General features: G+C 45.0%; 1 protein-coding gene across 50 annotated transcripts in view; it reads right to left on the bottom strand.

The window, feature by feature from the left end:
* MAP4K4 (mitogen-activated protein kinase kinase kinase kinase 4) overlaps positions 1-17,912 on the bottom strand; it is a 173,135-nt gene extending 155,223 nt beyond the window's left edge. For 4 of the 50 annotated variants that reach the window (XM_057742580.1, XM_057742602.1, XM_057742575.1 and 1 more), the window contains exons 1-2: positions 17,468-17,872; positions 17,035-17,100 (exon numbers count right to left, since the gene is read on the bottom strand). In XM_057742580.1, the coding sequence (XP_057598563.1) occupies positions 17,035-17,100; positions 17,468-17,524 (123 nt within the window). In that variant the 5' untranslated portion in view covers positions 17,525-17,872. Of the gene's footprint in view, positions 1-17,034; positions 17,101-17,467 lie in introns of all 50 variants that reach the window. The other 46 variants (XM_057742569.1, XM_057742563.1, XM_057742599.1 and 43 more) reach the window with 27 other exon arrangements.
* Between the last annotated feature and the right edge of the window lie 1,307 nt (positions 17,913-19,219).

Below are 19,219 nucleotides of genomic sequence, written 5' to 3'. Positions count from 1 at the left end.
TAAAAAAATGTGCAAAGGATCTGAATACCATTTCTCCAAAGATATTCAAATGACCAACAAGCATATGAAAAGATGCTCAACACTAGTCATCACAGAAAAGCAATCAAAACCACTAAAGTGGGATACCACTAAAATGGCTATAATCAAATAGACAAATAATTACAAGTATTGGCAAGGAGGTGGAGAAACCAAGACCTTCATATACTGCTGGTGGGAATGTAAAATGGTCCAGTTGCTTTGGAAAACAGTTTAGCAGTTCTTCCAAAGGTTAGCATTACCACATGACAGTAGAAGCAATTCTACTCCTAGATATACATCCAAAAGAAATGAAAACAGTCTATTCAAAAACTTGCACACAAATGTTCATAGCAGCGTTATTCCTAATAGTCCAAAAGTAGAAACAATCCACATACCCATCAACTGAATAACAGATAAAACTGGTACATCCGTTCAATGGAATATTGTTCTGCAACAGAAAGAAATGAAGTACCAATACATACTACTGTACAACATGGATGAACCTAGAACACATGCTAAGTGTTCACAGAACACATACTGTTTGATTCCATTTATATGAAATGTCCAAAACTGGTAAATCTATAGAGATAGAAAGTAGATTAGTAGTAGCCTGGGGGCGAGGTGGGGGAAAGGAGAAAGGTGGTGATATTCGGTTTCTTCTCTGGAGCAAAGAATATGTTCTAAAATGTGGCTATGACTGCATCACTCTGGGAACATACTAAAAGCCACTGAATTGGGTGAACAGTGTGATGCTTGGATTACATCTCAATAAATCCTTTTTTTCTTTTTGGTGTTTTTGAAATCTAAGGTTCTTCTCCTCCTACTCCCCACTATTCCCATCAAAGAAGTGGGGGAGGGGTTGTTTTCAGTTTATCATGTAGCTGATGCCCCCAATGAATGAATGATAAATAAAGAGACAGTATGGACATACATACCACTGAACTTCTACTTCCAGCCAAAATGGTGTTAACAAGTTGGATTTACCTTTCCACTTGAAACAACCAAAACAAACCTACACAAAATTCATGAAACAAAGATTTTCAAGAAACTAAGACATTCAAGCAATGAAGAACAGTGATCCCTGACATAGGAAACAAATGAGTCGTACAACTGCCTGGACTTACTCCGACTTACTCCCTTTAAAAGCTTTTGGGCACAGCACAGGGAGAGGAAACCCAAGCAGAGCTCAGCAGACTGAGGAGCAGGGGCTAAGAGTACAGGTAAACCAAGACAGCTAGAGTTCCAGTAAGAATACCAGAAATGAGAGCTACACAAAGAGAAGAACCCCCAAGCTCTGCAAAGGGTCGTCTGTATATTCATCCAAGTAATGATTAGCACATGCAAAGGAAACTACCCAAGGCTGGGGGGGGAACATTCAAAAGAATTAGAAGGAACACTGTGAGTGCTCACATAGGGATGGAAATAGTGTCTGTTTCCACTAAACAAGTGGAAAAACTCATAAATCATGGGGAATTGAGAATTCAGAGGTCTTGCCTGAGCAGTGGGATATAACTAGCTCTAGACTGAGCACTACTTCAGATCTCCTTAACAAAACCATAAAAGCAAGACACAAAAGGATCAAATTATTTCCATGTAACTTAACTGCATCCCAGAACAAAGCTCAAGGATACTTATATGAAGAGAAAAACACTCAGCACCCAAACAAGGTAAAATTCATGTCTCACATCCATGCAAAGATTACCAGACAGGAAAACATGACCAATAGTGAGAACAATCCATTGAAACCAACCCAATACTGACACAGATATTAAAATTATAGGCAAGGACACTGAACCAACTATTATAACTGTATTCTTATGTTCAAAAAGTAGAGACCTAGAAAATATTTTTAAAACACCCAAATATTCTAGAGATGCAAATCAGAGATGAAAAATACATGGAATGGGATTAATGCCAGAGTCAACAACGAAAAAGAAAGATAAGTTAACATGAATGCACAGCAAAAGAAACTAACCAAAATGAAGCCCAAAAGGAAAAAAAAAAAGATACATCAGCAAGCTGCAAGACAACTTCAAGTGGCCTAATAAACATTCATTGGGAGTCCCCCCCAAGCCTAAAAAGGGGGAAGAGAAGTGGGGGAGGGAGGGAAGAACTGAAGAAACAGTGACCAAAAATTTTTCAAATTTTATGAAACTTCTAAACGCACAGATCCAAGAAGCTCCCAAACCCCAAGCACAAAAAAACATGAGAAGTACAGCAGGGCACATAGTAACCAAATTGCTCAACACCAGGGATAAAAAGAGACTCTTAAAAGCTGTCAGGAAAGAAAAAAAAAAATGTGTACAAAGGAACAAAATAAGGACAGCAGATTTCTCAGTAGAAACAATGCAAGTGAGATGACAGTGGGGTAACATCTCTAAGACGGGGGGGGGGGGGGGGGGGGGGGGGGGGGCAGTGAAAAACCCAGCAATCCAGAATTCTATACTCAGCAAAAATACCTTTCAAAAACAAAAGCACAAAAAATTTGCAGACACACAAAAACTTAAAGAATTCATCACCCAGCAGACCTGTACTACAAAAAATAAGTCCTTCCTGCAGAAGGAAAATAGTACTGGATAGAAACATGGATCTACAACAGGAATGAAAAGCACCAGAAATGCTAATAACCACACGGGTAGATGTATTAGGGTTTTTTCTTACTTATATCTTTTTAAAAGACAGCTGACTAAGCAAGAACAGTACCAACATATTTTGAGATTTATAACATATATAAAAGTAAAATATATAACAAAAGTACTGTATAAGGCCAGGCACGGAGAAACGAAAGTGATACTACTGTAATGCTCTTACATTACATATGAAGTATTTACCACCTGAAGGTAAACTGTGATAGGTTAAAAGTGTGTACTATAAACCCTAAAGTTATGTATAAAACAGCAAAGTAGAAATAATAGCTCACAAGCCAGAAAATGGAATCTCAAAAAATACTCAATTATTTAATTCAAAAGAAAGAAAAAAGGGAAAGAGCAAACTACCAATGAAGAGACCAAGTCCTCAGTAGAAAGAGCCAGAAAGCAATAAAAGAAAAAAGATCAAGGAAAAAAATCAACACCCTATGTAAAATTTAGCATTTTATTTTTTCATATAAGTAAAAAGAAGAATATACATTTTCAGCTAATTGAGTAGCAAACTAATGAAATGTCTAATTCAATCTTGGGGTTGATGACTGACAGAGGCCTTGTTTAAACAAAATAAAACAAAAATTTTTTCGCATTTTGATGGCTAGCACTAGCAATTAAAAAGGCCTTTTTCCACTGTGAATAGACAGGTTAGAAATATTTCACTCAATATTAAAATTTTTTCAGAAAAGCCCACAAGACCATTTTACTTAGTAAGCTCAGGAAAAGAAAATTATCTTTTATCTATATTATCAAAATGCAAATAGACAGCATCTAAAAAGAAATGTAAAACTTCATCTTTGAAATCATTTCCTTGTATAACCTGAACTCCAGAAACTTACTAAAAGCTGAGTATCACAAAGCTGTCTGTGCACCATAGCTCCCATTTCACAGAGGTCATTTGCAGCCCTAAGGTCAGGGGTCTGGTGGCTAACCATCCCACCACGTGTCCCCCGTCTCTGGGCCATCCATCTCCAAATATGAACACCACATGCTGCGCACAGGACACCCTGAGGTTCGATGAGCGCCCTCCCCACCCTACTCTCTATGGGGATGCTGAGGGTGTTGGACGGAGAGCTGCTAACTCAGGACAGTCCGGACACCACGCCCACAGCAGACAGGATGCAAGGCCTCCCAAGAGACAGATGCTCCAGGCAAACTGAAAGGGGTTGGCAATTACCGTAATTAATGCAACACACCCCTCCTATCTCTATACAGAGTTCTATTAACCAAGATGATGAGTCATCAGCTCCAAGGCTCCTCCCCCATCTCTGCCTCAGCCAGAGACTCTGAGTTTAAATCATAAAGCTTCACTGCCTACTGTATCAGGTCCAACTTAGCTATCCACTCCCACAGGCCACTCTTTCCCATGTGCAATATCATCCTCCTCAAACTGCGGGCTATGTGCTGCACAAGGGCACGCTGACCACTCTCCTTGTCCGCCGCCACCCATAAGGAGCCTCGCGGGGTGTCCGGCATACCCCACCATCCTCAGTAAGCTCTGGAGTAACAGTGGATGCAGAGGAGTGCTGCCTAACAGAGCAGGCTCAGACATCTCACAAACAGCAACACACAAAACAGACACTAAGCCCCCATGTCACTGAAAAGTAAAGAGCTGAACATCCACAAGTCTTCTCTGGCAACTAAGGGATGGAGCAACGAGAACGGATGAGGAGCATGTAGACACATAGAAAACAGAGATGCCCAGGTTCAAACAGGAGAGGCTCTAGAACGGCAGGCAGGCCCCCACAGGTGAATGAATACACCTAGTGAACCCTGTGCCACCTGAGTGCACGTCCTCAGCCCCAGGCCATCCTCACTGCCTGACTCGAGTTCCCAATAGCTCGTATGTCCCTTGGGTGCACAGCTCTGACTCAGGTAATATTCAGTCTTTGACTTGAGATCTCCAAACTGAATAGTCAGCAAACTACACCGCAACTACATAGAGGGTCCCAGAGCTACTGATGGGCCAAGGGTTCTGGCTGTCAACATTACTCAGTACCAGAAGCAGGTAAAAAGGAAACCTCCGAGTATAAGAATTTTCCAAAGTATACTAATATTAAATTTAGATTTGATCCAAATGCACTGAAGCCCCCAATAAAGGATATCATAAAAGTTCTTTAGAACAAAAGATGAAAAAAATACTCTAAAAGGTACACCTGAGGAAAATCAAATAAGTGATTGTATTCCCCCATATAACGCAACAAGTCGTTTATTTAACTTGGTATACATCCTTCTGACCAAAGATAATAGGTTTTGTTCTGTTTTTTCAAATCCTGGTGAGTCAATAGCTTCTGTCTGACAGAAAGGAAAACTCCAGTCTTTAGCATCACATGGCAAAGGGCTGGCTACTGACAATGGAATCCCCCAATAAAATGTGAGAAGGAAAAACCGGTTTGGCCTAGTTCCTGATACCAATGACTTCACTGATAGTGAACAGTTTGTCTTTACCGCGATAAGAAACTGTTTTCATGTTTAAAGAAATGACCTAACGCGCAGTGATGACTAATACTGAGAGTGGGAAGGTAAAGGTTTCAGGGAAGCAGAGACAGCAGGCCGGGTCATCAGAACCAGGAGGTGATGAGTTATACTGACAAGCAAGGGGGAAACCCAGGCAGACAAATGCCCCCTCTTTTCTCCTTCTATGTAAGGCTCCCAGGTGCAGCTCTTCTGAAAGCGTCTGGGATGCCAGGCCCAAACACCTGCTGAAGGCACCCCTCCCAACAGCCAAAATCTAGAAACAACTGCGATGTCCATCAGCTGGTGAACTGGTGGACAAAATGCAGCCTGTCCATACCCTGGATACCATCCAACCATAAAAAGGAACAAACTACCACACTCAGCGGGCATGGACAAACCTCAGAGGCATTATGTAAAGTGAAAGGAATCACACACCAGCAACCACACGTGGCATGATTTTATTTATATGCAATGTTCAAAAAAGGCAAATTTATAGACAGAAAATAGATGAGTGGTTGTCTGAAGCTCTGGGATGGAACAGGGGTTCACTGTGAAAGGGTAGGAGGGATCTTGCTGGGGCGATGGAAGTGCTGAACACTGATCTGTGGTGACAGCTGTGCCACTCAGTGCATCTACTAAAAACCCGTGAAATGCAGGCTTGAGGTGGGTGAATTCCATGATACATAAAATGCACCTCAATAAAGCTGTTTAAAAAAAAACAAACCTGCTGAACAAACATCTCTATCTTCCGGAGGCTGGTGGGGAGCAGTGGCGCGTCTGGGGATGTCCACCCCGCAGGGCCCCCACATCTTGCCCCGCCCCGCCCCCTTGTCCCCCATTCCTGGGTTGCATCTCCCACTTTAAGTATCAGCACTAAGGCACTGCTCCACTCCTCTTTCCATTTTTGTTGCTGGCATTGCTGTTTTTGTTGTTACTGCTCTGGATGAAAAGTAGCCCACACCAGAACAAATCCGCAGGTGTAAAATCAAAGATGCAACGTCTAGTTGACTCCAGGTCTGGGGAACTGATCACATGAGTCATGGGGGTTCATTCCCATAAAAATAATTGGAAGGTAAACAGAATCATAAAGAGATCAAAGGGAAGAGATGACAGCACAGATCATTTCTATCAGGTTTTGATAACTAAAATATGGATGGGGCAGGGACTTTCCTGGTGGTCCAGCAGTTAAGACTCCGAGCGTCCCCTGCAGGGGCCACAGGTTCAATCCCTGGTCAGGGAACTAAGATCCCACATGCGGCAAGGTGTGGCCAAAAGAAAATAAATAATAAAAATTTTTAAAAAGAAAAAAAACTACTTAAAAAATGGATGGAGCAGTAATTCACTTAGTAAAGAAAAAAGTTATAATCTAAGTGCCCACTGAGGAGGACACCAAAAGTGAGGCAATTTGCCCCACAGAACCCTGAGGAGATTCTCATTTGGAAGCAACTGATACCAAATGAAGTATGAGGCTAAAATCAGGAGAGAGGACACTTAGTGACGGAACACCCCAGGCCCCTTTTCTCTACCTCACAGCCTGGTGGTCACCCCGCATCACTCCAACACCACTAGGAAACCAGAGGTTCAGGCCGTGGAGAAGCTGAAGGAAAAATGCTCCAGATGCAAGGACAGGAGGGAAGGCGGCGGGACACAGGGCTGCAAGGCTAAGATATTAGACGGTGCACCTCTAGCCTCTTTCCTCCACCCGAGCCCCAGACGCCAACACACACATGCACGGCCTCTAAACTGGAAAAGCCTCTGGGCGTTGGTCTTACCCAAAAGCTGAAGGGCTTTTCTTTGGGGTAAAGCTGCTCAGCAAGGGGGCTCCCCATCCATGAGAATGTACTGGGCCCACCTGTGCTCCCTCCCCTGAGGTATCAGCAGTCAGCAGCCTCCAAGTCGCTGCTAGTGCCTCACTCAAATATGAGCAGAGTCACCCATCTCCAAGTATTTAAGGACAATCTTCAGCCTTAAAGACAAAGAGCCAGGACTTCCCTAGCCATCCAGTGGTTAGGACTCCAGGCTTTCAATGCTGAGGGCCTGGGTTCAATCCCCGGTCAGGGAACTAAGATCTCACAGGCCACCCAGAGCAGTCAAATAATAAATAAATAAATAACCCAAATAAACAAATAAGAAAACTGAAATCTGGAGGAAATGGGGAAACAAATGCCGAAGCACAAGAGAACCAAACAAACAAAAATACCAGTATCTACCCTCAATATCCTCAGAGAGATAAGAGAGAAATTCACAGAAGAATTAGATGCAGTTTTTCTTTTTAAACTGGGAAAGAGGACTTCTCATAAATTAAAAATATGACAAAGCTAAAAATTCAACAGAAATATTGAAATGGAAAGTCAAAGACATCTCATAACAGTAGAACAAAAAGACAAAAAAATACATAACAGTAGAGGAAAACATAAGAAAACAAATCAAAGAAGTGACTAATAGGACTTTCAGAAAGAGAAGGCAGGGAATTTGGAGGGAAAGGAAAAAAAACAATTTTAAATGACAACACAAGACACTCATAAAATCTAAGAACATAGGAATAAAGAGAATATCCTAAAAGCTTCCCCAAAGAAGTTTACAGCAGGTCACACTCAAATAAAAGAGCAAGGTCTTCAAAATTCCAGGAGAAAAATGGATATCCAACCTAGAATATTTTCCACCAGCTAACATATAAATCCCATGTAAAGGAAGAACAAAAACGTTTTTGGCCATCCAAAGACTTAAAACCTTTACGCCCCACACACTCTTACTTACAGGCTACTAGAGGATATGCTTCAGGAAAGTAAGGCAGTAAACCAAAAAGAAAAAAGGAAAAAAAAGACCATGGCATCCATGAAACAGATGGTCTAGGAGCAGAGCTATGCACCAAGGTGGGGGTGAGCATACCCGGCCAGCTCCCCTCCAGGGAGAAAAAAGTGCAATCTATAGGTTATCTGAAACAATAAATCGTCTGACACATTTAAGCATTTAGAAAAACCGTTGATAAAGGCTTAATTTTGCTAGGCATTTGATGTAACTTTCAGGGCACCTGACGGGGGAAGTTATGACAGGTACACAGAAATCTAAACAAACAAAAAAGGCAATGCAAGGGGGAAGGAGTGCTTAATAAAGAAAATGTAATCATATTAAATTCCTTGGCTCAGGGATAAACGGTGTAATACAAACAATTATTTTAATCCCAAATTATGACATACTCATTAAGAGAGGGAGGCAAGTGTAATAGCTAATTCTTCAAGAACTGTAACCACCATCACAAGAAGTCAGTAAGCGTACAAAACTGATAAATCAAGAAAAAGCCATGTAAGCATATAATTTAGAAATATGGCAGTCAATTTCAGATGGAACAACTAAAAGCATTGAAAACAGATGCCTCTTGGAAATAGGACAACCCCAAGTTTTGATATGAGAACTTTAGTTTGACATCTGATTGTAACTATGTGCATTCCTCACTTTGCGGTTTGAAGGCCTATTTGTTATATAATGAAAAGACAGTTTTTAAGCCATAACATAAAAGTGGGGGTTTCAAAAAAAACAAAAAAAAAAAAGGGACTTCTCTGCTGGTCCAGCAGTTAAGACTGTGCTTCCAATGCAGGGGGCATGGATTCAATCTCTGGTCAGGGAACTAAAATCCCACATGCCCTGCAGTGCAGCAAAAGAAAAAAAAAAAAAAGTAAAAAGGGGGACTTTTCCCTTTTGTTAATAATTTAATAATTATTTAACGGGGGAGGAGGGAATTGGGATGAATCGGGAGATTGGGACTAACATATACACACTAATGTGACTAATAAAATGCTGACTAATAAAAAATATCAAATTGTATACTTTAAATATATGTGGTTGGTTTCAGGCTTCCTAGGTGGCACAGTGGTTAAGAATCCGCCTGCCAATGCAGGGGACACAGGTTCGAGCCCTGCCCCAGGAAGATTCCACATGCCATGGAACAACTAAGCCCATGTGCCATAACTATTGAGCCTGTGCTTTAGAGCCCGTGAGTCACAACTATTGAGCCCATGTGCTGCAACTACTGAAGCCCACGTGCCTAGAACCCCATGCTCCACAACAAGAGAAACCACAGCAATGAGGAGCCCACACACCACAACGAAGAGCAGCCCCCGCTCACTGCAACTAAAGAAAGCCTGCACTCAGCAATGAAGACCCAATACAGCCAATAAATAAATAAATAAATAAATTTTAAATATATATATATGCGGTTTATTGTATGTCAATTATATCTCAATGAAACTCTTTTTCAAAGAAAAGAATAATTATTTAAGATTAAAAATTGAATAGGAAAACCTGTCAACACTTGGCCACATTTGAGATACTTGCAGTGCCCCAGGGACTGAGGGCCAACTCCGCAGAAAGACTGAAGCAGCTTGGGCTCCAGCTGCCCCCTCCTCGTGGACAAGGCCCCCAATCCTCCTGCTAATGCAACACATCAGCCCAAGGGGCTCGGAGACAGCCCTGCGCAGACTCGACTCTTGTCAGTTCAGGGCTCCTGCAGGTGCAATTCTGCTGACTGTGGTATAACCAGGTAATTGCACAGAAACTGACAAGTGTGGAAAAACTTTTATAGCAAGTTGACAGGGTGACATGATGTCCTTTGATTCTAATAACAAAAGGATACTGTATATAGAAATGGATAAACAAAAAGGTCCTGGGAAATCCCTGGCAGTCCAGTGGTTAGGACTCCTCGCTTCCACTGCAGGGGACACGGCTTGGATCCCTGGTCAGGGAACTAAGATCCTGCAAGCCACGTGGCATGGCCAAAAAAAAAAAAAACAAACCACACAACGAGGTCCTACTGTCCTACTGTATATAGCACAGGGAACTATATTCAATATCTGTGACAAACCATGATGGAAAAGAATATGAAAAAGAATGTATATATAATATGAAAAAGAAATCTATATATATACACAACTGAGACTTTGCTATGCAACACAACATTGCAGATCAACTATGCTTCAATAAATTTTTTTTTTAAAGACTCAGGCTGGCATTTTCTGTGTCTACTTTTTCACCTCGCTTCTCTAGTCACGTGTTTGAACTATATTTTATGGCCCAGAGAAGCCCTGTGGAGGCTAGAAAGCTCTCTGGGGTCGGGCGCATGGGCTGTGTCTAGGTGGAGGGCCTGGGGAGACACAGCCATCATCAGATGTTACACACCTGACGTTACACATCTGGCATGCTGTGTCCACCCCGTCTTCCCTGTGCTCCTGGAGGGTAAACACACTGCCTGCTTCCTGCACGACTATGTGGACCCTGACCATGCAGGCAGGGCCCAGCTCGGGTAGCAGCACAGTGAGTACCCTAAGTGGCAGAAAACCTGCCCTGTACGGTTAACTTGTCTCCCCAAATTAGTTCTAAGTTCCTCATAATGCTACACAGATGTCACAGATTCTAAGATACCAGTTTTTAAAACCTGAAAAGTCCTAAAGTTTATCATTCTGTCCTTCCTTTTGAAGTTCTTACCGAAAGCAATGCCTCACAACTCAGTCCCTGCCAACACATCATTCACTTCTCTTCTGAATGATGCCAGCGGACCTTTATTACTGGGCCAGACTCCTAACAGAATATCATAAAAACCTAAGACCCTTGGGCTGCCATGCTGGTCACTAGAAATGTAACATCACCCTGGTCCCATTCTCTTCCTGGTCATCCCTCCTTAAGTCCACAAAATGTATCCTGATTCAATTCTTGTGTTATCATATTATTAGAGCAAAATAACTGTCAATCAAATCTTCCAAAAGTACTTAGGAATCTCTACCCCTTGATAATCATGTCCCAATGATAACCAGGTCCCAAATTAAATATTAAACATATCTTAATATTTTAACACTGATAATTCAGAGTAGCATTAAAACGAACTTGAATTCATGAAAAATCTGTTCAATAATTCAAAGGAATTATTGCAATACTTGCAAGTACTTTATAGGATGACCCATGTTCCACTAGCTCTATATTTAGCTACTTGTGGGAGAAACAAAGTTTTTAAAACACTGATTTTTAACAGGTAAGGTGGTGACCTAAAGTTGTTTCGACCTATAAAACTATCACAAATTCTAAATAGGTATTGTTTGATCTTGAGAACTCACTGTAGGTTAAGATCTTGACTCCAAATACAGTGAATGGTCACGCAGTCCGCACTTCTGCACATTTTCCTTTATAAGATGGGAGTGAAGCTTCCAGGGCACCATGTATCAGTGCTGCCCTCTGGGAAACAGTCCTGCTTCTGTACTGGGACCACCTGCGTTTGAAAGCAGTGCACTTGTACAATCATTTATATGCACTGCTGTCTGCCAATTTAAATCATTAGAATAGAGAAAAAATGAAAACACTGTTACTAATGGTAAGAAGCACAGGCATCCTAAATTTACTGCAGCTGAGAGATGGAAAACGCTGCTCTGAGGGTGGGCAACTTCTTGGCTCAAGCCGCTGTTCACAACCAGGTTAAAGTATTTATTTACTAAGACGGCAAAGAAAATAAAAGACCATGTATGAAATGCATGTGTCAAAACACCCATCTCCAGGTTAAAATGTGTTTTAGTTATAATATTTTTAGTTCCCTGGGAAGGAAACTCCTTAGATTATTCCCTGGCTTAGCACACCTGTTCATGGATTCATTATTTCCAAAGCAGGATATATTTTTTTTTAAAAATCGTCTTTCCTTCTCCAGGGTCAGTCCACAAAAAACTATAAACACACCTGTATCAAAAGTGCCCCCAGATAATGTCAATATGTAGAAATAGGCATAGATCCAAAATTGGTTAAGAAAAAAGGCAAAATAGTTTGCAAGCTATGCAAATAAACACTGTATTACAAAGTTTCAAGCCATAAAGAATTAAAAAACTATCCTGAGCAGGGTTTTATCTTGTGGTTGGTTTTTCTGCAAGGCTTTTGACTTTTCTAGTTTAGTTTAGTGCCAAAACAGTTTTTGGAAGTTTGGGTTGATATTTTTTTAAGAGAGCCACACACCTATGTGTGTTCAACAGGGCTGGCTCGTCCCCCCTCCCTTAACCCAAGCCCAGAATCCTTCCAGCATGAAGGAACTCTGTGTCTCCGGACAAGTCTGTACATGCCACTCAGAGGCAGAGCAACCCTCCTCCTCCTAAGGAAAACAAGTGTCTTTACCTCCAATTAAGAACAAAAGATGCTACCCTGACAAGACAACATTTGCAGAACGCCCCCTCACCAAAGTTTAAGTGCTTGCTCCAAATGTTACACCCGATGATTTTTAAAAGCTACACAATTTACAAAGCACTTTATTGCTGAGCAATGGAAAGGGATTCTAGCACTTTCATAGAGCCCAAGGCTCCTCCCAATCCAGCAGGCAAACACTGGACCCATTTAAAGGGCTACATCAAAGCCAGCAGAGAAGGAGTGAATTTAGCAAGGAGGAAAGCCCCAAAATTCACCTCAACACTCAATACTGCCCTGCCCTGGCTTTCCTGCCCCTCCTCTCTCCTGAACCACTGCGCTAGGCCAACCAAGGTACTTGCTCCCTCCCCAAACCACATCTGAGCCTGTCTCCGGCTCCCAGGGATCTCCAGCCCCAACAAAACTTTCAATGGCTCCTCAGTGCCAAGGAATGATGGGGCTCCTCAATGCCAGCACAATTAACCCCTCCTCAAGATGCCCACTACACCCAAGTCCTCCTGCCATTCCCAAAGGTTGCCCTCATCCCTGCGGCCACACACACTCCCCTTTCTTCAATAAAAGAGGGGGACGGCATTTGCATAGCGCCTAACAGGTGGCCGACTCTCAGGTCAGCTCTGCTTACCATCTTAGGGCCTAGAGCAGCCTCCTCCCTCAACCTTCAACATCTCCAGCCCACCAAGGCCCTTTCCTCCAAGGACAGGGTCAGAGTCAAGATGTTCCATACATCCCTCCTGTGAGTAAACTCTGACTCCAGGCACTGCAGCCTGCTGGATTCTCAACTTCCTAACTCCCCCTCGGGCCCCCTACCACGCCAGTCCAGATGCAGGATTTTCCTGCCTTTAGCCAAGGCATTCTGGAACACTGGTCACTGAATGCCACTGAATGATCACAAAATGCAAAGTAACAGTAGCCACCCCAAGAAAAAAACAAAAATGACCAAATAAACGTTAAAAATAACAGACTCCAATAACACAAAAATTAACTTTAACCTATCATTTCTGGTTTGGATTTTTCACATTATCATCGTCCCCCTTTGATGAAAATAATTAAAACTCACTGTATCTACTCAACATGCACAAAATCATCTTATAGATGATTTTTATAAGTATATGGTACTCTAGGACTTCCCTGGTGGCGCAGTGGTTACTAATCTGCCTGCCAATGCAGGGGACACGGGTTTGATCCCTGGTCCGGAAAGATCCCACATGCCGCAGAACAACTAAGCCCATGCACCACCGCCACTGAGCCTGTGCTCTAGAGCCTGCGAGCCACAACTACTGAGCCCACGTGCCTAGAGCCCGTGCTCCACAACAAGAGAAGCCACCGCACTAAGAAGCCCAAACACTGCAACGAAGAGTAGCCCCTGCTCGCCACAACTAGAGAAAGCCCGTGTGCAAGGAAGACCCAATGCAGCCAAAAAAATAAAAAAGAAATAAAATTTAATAAAAATAAATAAATGGTACTCTGAATAAAACTCTGAACAGAAAGTCACAATTTTTTTCACGTTTACGTGTATCCTTCCCTGTGATCTCTCAAAAAACCTAAAGTAAAAATAAATTTTTTCAGAATACTGTCTGTGTATTTTTAAAGATAAAGTTAAAATATACTGTTCAACTACAAACTATTTACCATTTTTGTCAGAGAGGGAGAAAATTATGAACTATCCCCAAGAAAGCCATCTTCATACAACATATCAAAACTCAGAAAACTTCCTCTCTCGACTCATTCACTTCATATAAGCCTAGCCTTTTAAAAATAACCACTACCACTAAAAAAAGTTCATAGAAAAAACGAAAAATAGAAAATAGGACTGTAGGTTGTTCAGCTCACAGGTGTTTCACTTAAAATTATGCTTTTTAAAAAAAAAAAGCTTCTTTATAAATAACACATTAGACCCAAGTATTTTCCACACTCTGATGCTAGTCACACTAACGGGAGTTTAGGAACAGTACGTCAATAATCTGATCCCAAAACCACCATGTGCAAATCATGCCAACAAAAATCCTAAACACACTCCTAGGCATGATGCAAATGGTTCTAGAAATTAACACATTTAAAGGGAGAAGAGAATGGAGATGTCTCTGCTACTTACACCATCTCTAAGACTAAACTTCCCAGGATCAGTTCATAAATATGAAAGAGCTTCTCTTGACAGTAAGAAAACAAGACAATCAGGAAAATGTTCACACTGAACATCTGAAATAAGCTTATAGTTACCAAGGGGGGAAGAGGTGGATAAATTAGGAGTTTGGGATTAACATATACACTCTACTATATACAGAATAGATAACCAACAAGGACCTACTGTATAGCACAGGGAACTCTACTCAATATTTTATAAGAACTTATAAAGGGAAAACAACCTGAAAAAGAGTATTTACATATGTATGTAAAACTGAGTCACTGTGCTCTACACCTGAAACTAACAAAACACGGCAGATCAACTATGCTCCAATTTAAAAAAAATGAACATTTGATAGGAAGAAATTAATTTTTTCGATGTGAGAACAGCATTGAGAGTATGTAAAAAAAAACAAAAAAGATACATACTGAAGTATTTATGGGTGAAATGGTATCTGGGTTTTATGTGAAGATAATGGACGGAAGGAGGGAAGGCTACAGACAAAACCAGATTAGTCACGTGCTGGTAAATGTTAAACTGGTGATCTCTCTCTCTCCCTAGCCTCCAGTTCAAATTCTCCTTAAAAACACAACAGGAGGCAAGCAAAATCAAGCACGCTTCCTCGTGAGTGTATGCAACTGTTGCACACATTTCTTAACTCCTCGGGTTTGCATCATTTGAGAATTTCTCCTCAACTGTACTGACTTTGTAGGGAGAGAGCCAGAGAGCCAGTCACTGCCAGGATCCCCAAGACTTCCCCCAAATGTCGTGCTCAGCAAACCTATCTCAAAAGCCTGGGGGAAGAAGGGATAGAAGCAAAGTGGGAAGGAGAGGAAACCCCTTGGCAGTGAACCTGCCCCAACTACTTCCATAAAGAACCCCTGGCTCCTAAACCCATTAAGACACATTCAGGTTTCACTCTATTCTCTTACGGTTTAAAAACGGACCGTTGGCTTCTGGTTTACTTCACCAGCCTTCACATCCACGCTGACCGAAGAAGAAGATGCAAACAATCCAACTACCGTATAACCAGGTCAAAAACAATCTCTGGCTAACTCACTTGGACAAGGACACTCACCACTTGGATTCGGCCAGAAAACTGCGTTAGAAAAAACCAACTGATGCTTAAACAAACACTGGGACTCAGGAGAAAAAATGTCTTTCAGACAGTTAGCAGACCGCTCAGAGAGTTGCAACACAATCTTTTCCAAAATTTTCCAAAAGCCTCCAAATTCAGTTGAGCCCGGCAGGCTGAGCTCACAGGGCTCTCTTTCAAATTCAAAAATCTGGCCCCGGCCCCAACAGTTAACCACCAAAACACATGCTGATTCACTTGAGATCACCCAAGAATACTGACTCCATCCAGTTCAGTCCACAGGCCGGTACAAAGCCCAGGCCAGGGGGAAGTTGGGGCTGGGGAGAGGCGTTCAAGAGACAGATAAACCCTATTCACAGAGCAAAAAGGAGACAATGGGATCCAACACTTAATGTGGTCGAAGAAAATGTCTACAGTCAGCTTCCAACCCCTCCCCCCATTTTTAATGAGGCAATGACAATTCTTCACAGCAAACCACAAAGCCCTGCTTCATAAGGTTTTTTTTTTTTTTTCCTATCCCAACCTTGTACCCAGCTAGAAAGCACTAACAGCTACCAAACACTCTCGGGTGCAGATAACTTTGCAAACGCGTTCCGTAATAAGAAACAAATCAGCACAGGGAGAATTTCACATTCTGTTTCAAATGTTCAAGGCCTGCGCCTCCATTACCCAGAGCTGCTCATAGTCTCCAGAATGTGCACTGGATAAAATAAGCAGCACTGGTAGTCTCATCAGGTGTCAGCTACTCAGGGTCCACTCAAGAGTCTCCAGGTTTGTTAGTTTCATTTACCGTTGGGGGGGAGGGAGGGGGCGGGAGGAGGGCATGTTAAAAAAAAGGAGAAAGACCTGGGGTGGGTGTGAAATCTGGGCATCCTCTCCACTCCTGGGCTCTGCTTCATTTCTGTTTCAATTACACACCTGTCAAACAGGTTATTCCTGGAATTCAGACTGTATAATCCTCCCACTGTAATTCTTCCTGCTCCTGTTGCCCAAACACACACCCCTCCCTGGTTCCCCAAAATATATACCCATCAGTAGAATGTATACTGCTTATATAAAGTAGAACCAGGCAGCACCAAACTCCGCTCCCTGGGCGCCTGGCGAGCATTCAAACGAGGAAACACGAAGACAGTTCTCACGGAGGCCAAGGCAGTGGTTTGGGATAATCACAGGCATAGGCCTGCCTCTACTGAATTTTAATTAACACACCAACTCCGAAGGCCAGATCTGGGAAAGATGGAAAAAAATGTAGGTTGTCTGATGCAAAAAAATGCTTTCCCATTTTACGGAAAAAAAGTGCATGCCTAAAAGTGGAGCTTATTTCCTTATCTAAGAGCCAGGAAACGGGGTCTTTTCGGGCCAATGTTAACATAAACTCTGCTGAAAAGAAGAGGGACGGCGAGGCGAGACCCCTCTCCCAACTTCGGCCGAGCGGCGTGGCCTCCGGGCGGCGGCGCGTCCATCAGCCTCGCCGCCGCCCCCGGACCAGAAGTTTCAACCCGTCCCCGGGAAACAAAGGACGCGCCCGCACCGACCTTATAGACTTGTCCGTAGGTGCCATTTCCCACCACTTCCACCAGCTCGAAAATCCCAGCCGGATCCTGAAGGAGAAGGAGGGGAGGGGTGAGCGTCGGAAAGCAGCACAACAATGAATAAAAGAAGCGGGGCAGCGGGAGAGAAAGGGCGGCGACCAAAAAGGCAGGCTTCGCCCGGCGCGGTGGCCGGCGCCCGGGGGCCGCGATGGAGAGTCGGGGCGCGCGGGGTCGGGGTCCTCCGCCCGCGGAGGGTCGCGCCCCGGGCCCCGCACCCGCCGACGCGGGCAGACAAAGGGGCCGCCGCGCCCGCGGCTCTGCCCGCGGCAGCGCCCGAGCGCCCGGCCGGCCAGGGCGCGGCCCCGGCTCCACGCGCCCCGAGCCCCGGCTGCCCACGCCCCGCTCCCCGCGCCCTGGCCCCGCGGCCGCCACTCACCCGCAGGGAGGACAGGTCGATGTCCACCAGACTTTTTGCAGGGGAGTCGTTCGCCATTTTCCCTTTCTGCCACCCCAGAACCAGCCACAATCAATAGGTCTCCGGTGTGTTCCCGGGAGTCGGAGGCCCGGCGGGCGGCGCGGGCCCGCGGGCGAGGCCGGGGGCGGCGGGCGGGGCGAGCGCGGGCGGCGGCGGGCGGGCGGCGGCGCTTACTCCATGGCCGGGGCGGCCGGCAGGCCCCCGGGCGTCGCCCGCGCCTCAGGCCCCGGCCCCGCGCCCCGCCGCGCGCCTGCACGAGCGGCCCGGAGTAGGGGCCGCAGCGCCGCCGAGAGTGGAGCCCGGAGCGCGAGGCCGCCAGACAAAGATGACCGGGAGGCGGAGGCGGAGGCGGGCGCGCGGCGGGGGGCGGGGGGCGGCGGCGCGGGAGGAGGAGACACGGGACACCGAAAACGTATTCTGAGGAAAGCAAACAGCTCCCCCTTTCCTCCTCCGGCAGGAAAAGCGGGCGGAAGCGCGCTCGCGCCCGGAGCCGGCCCGGGCGGGGGGCGCGGGGCGCGGCGCGGCGTGAATATTCAGCACAGGGGTGGGGCCCGGACCGCGGCCGCGCGCGGGGCCGGGGGCCAGGGGCGGGGCGCGGGGGGTGAGGAGGAGAGCACCCGGGACAAAGGGAAACCGGCCCGGACCCCCGGGCGGAGGGGCGGGCCGGCCCCTCCCTCCCGGAGCCCCTCCGCGCCAGGCTCCTCCGGGATCCCGAGAAGGAGGGTCCTCCTGGCCCCACCCCCCCACCCCCGGCCCCACCCCACCCCCGGCCCCCTCGCCGCTCTTCCCACCCCATCCCCCACCGCCGGATTCTGGCCCCTTAAGACCCTAGTTTCCGGTTTCCCTACCGGGTTTTCTTGTCCTTTCTCTTCTTTTCCAGGCTAAACCGGTGACATGGTTAGGCTGGGGCTTCACTGAGCATCGTTCGACTGCCTGGTCCCGAGACTTTCAGCGGAAACTGAATCCAGAACAGCTCCTCCAACCGCCTTGTTCTGAGTACCTCACTCAGTAGCTGAGCACTGGTTCGGGGGGCAGAAGTCCTAACCCGAGTTTTGTGTCTAGACGTCACTGAGGATCCAGAAACGGGCTTCTTCCCGCACCTTTGGAAGCTAGTCAGCAGTTAGTTAGTTTCAACCTGTTAAATAAGGGTATATGGTCTGCACAACAGTCATTGTGTCACTATCACTCCACTGTCCAAACTTTCAGGGGCTCCCTGTTACCTCACAGCAGGTTCTCAAACGTGAGTGCCTGGGAATCACCAAGAGGGATTGTAAAAGCGCTGACCGACCACCCCACCTCCAGAGTTTGTGATTCAACAAGTGTGGGGTAGGCCTGAGAACCTGCATTTCTATCAAGTTCTCAGAGGATGCTAAGTTGCTGTAACAGGGATCACACTTTGAGAACTGGGGCCTCACAGGATGAAAATCCAAGGCCCTTTGTATTCTAATTTGTGACATCAGCATTATCTACCAATTCTTGGTTTACAACCAGTATCAATTTCACCCCTCCTATAGCCTTAGGGTGATGTTATCCTCCTTTTAGGGATGAGGAAACAGAGTACCGAAAGAGAAGGAACTTTCCTAAATTCCTTAAAGGCATAGCCTGGAAGTGGAGCAGGGATTCTCACCAGCCCTTTCCCAAAACCAAGTCTCTAATTCAGCCAAGTTAAGCTTCTACCCAGAATATATTTAGCACTCTCCTGCCTCCCAAAAG

The sequence above is a fragment of the Hippopotamus amphibius genome, chromosome 7 (genome assembly GCF_030028045.1).
Source record: "Hippopotamus amphibius kiboko isolate mHipAmp2 chromosome 7, mHipAmp2.hap2, whole genome shotgun sequence".
Lineage (NCBI taxonomy): Eukaryota > Metazoa > Chordata > Mammalia > Artiodactyla > Hippopotamidae > Hippopotamus > Hippopotamus amphibius.
This window is presented reverse-complemented; position numbering and strand designations above follow the sequence as displayed.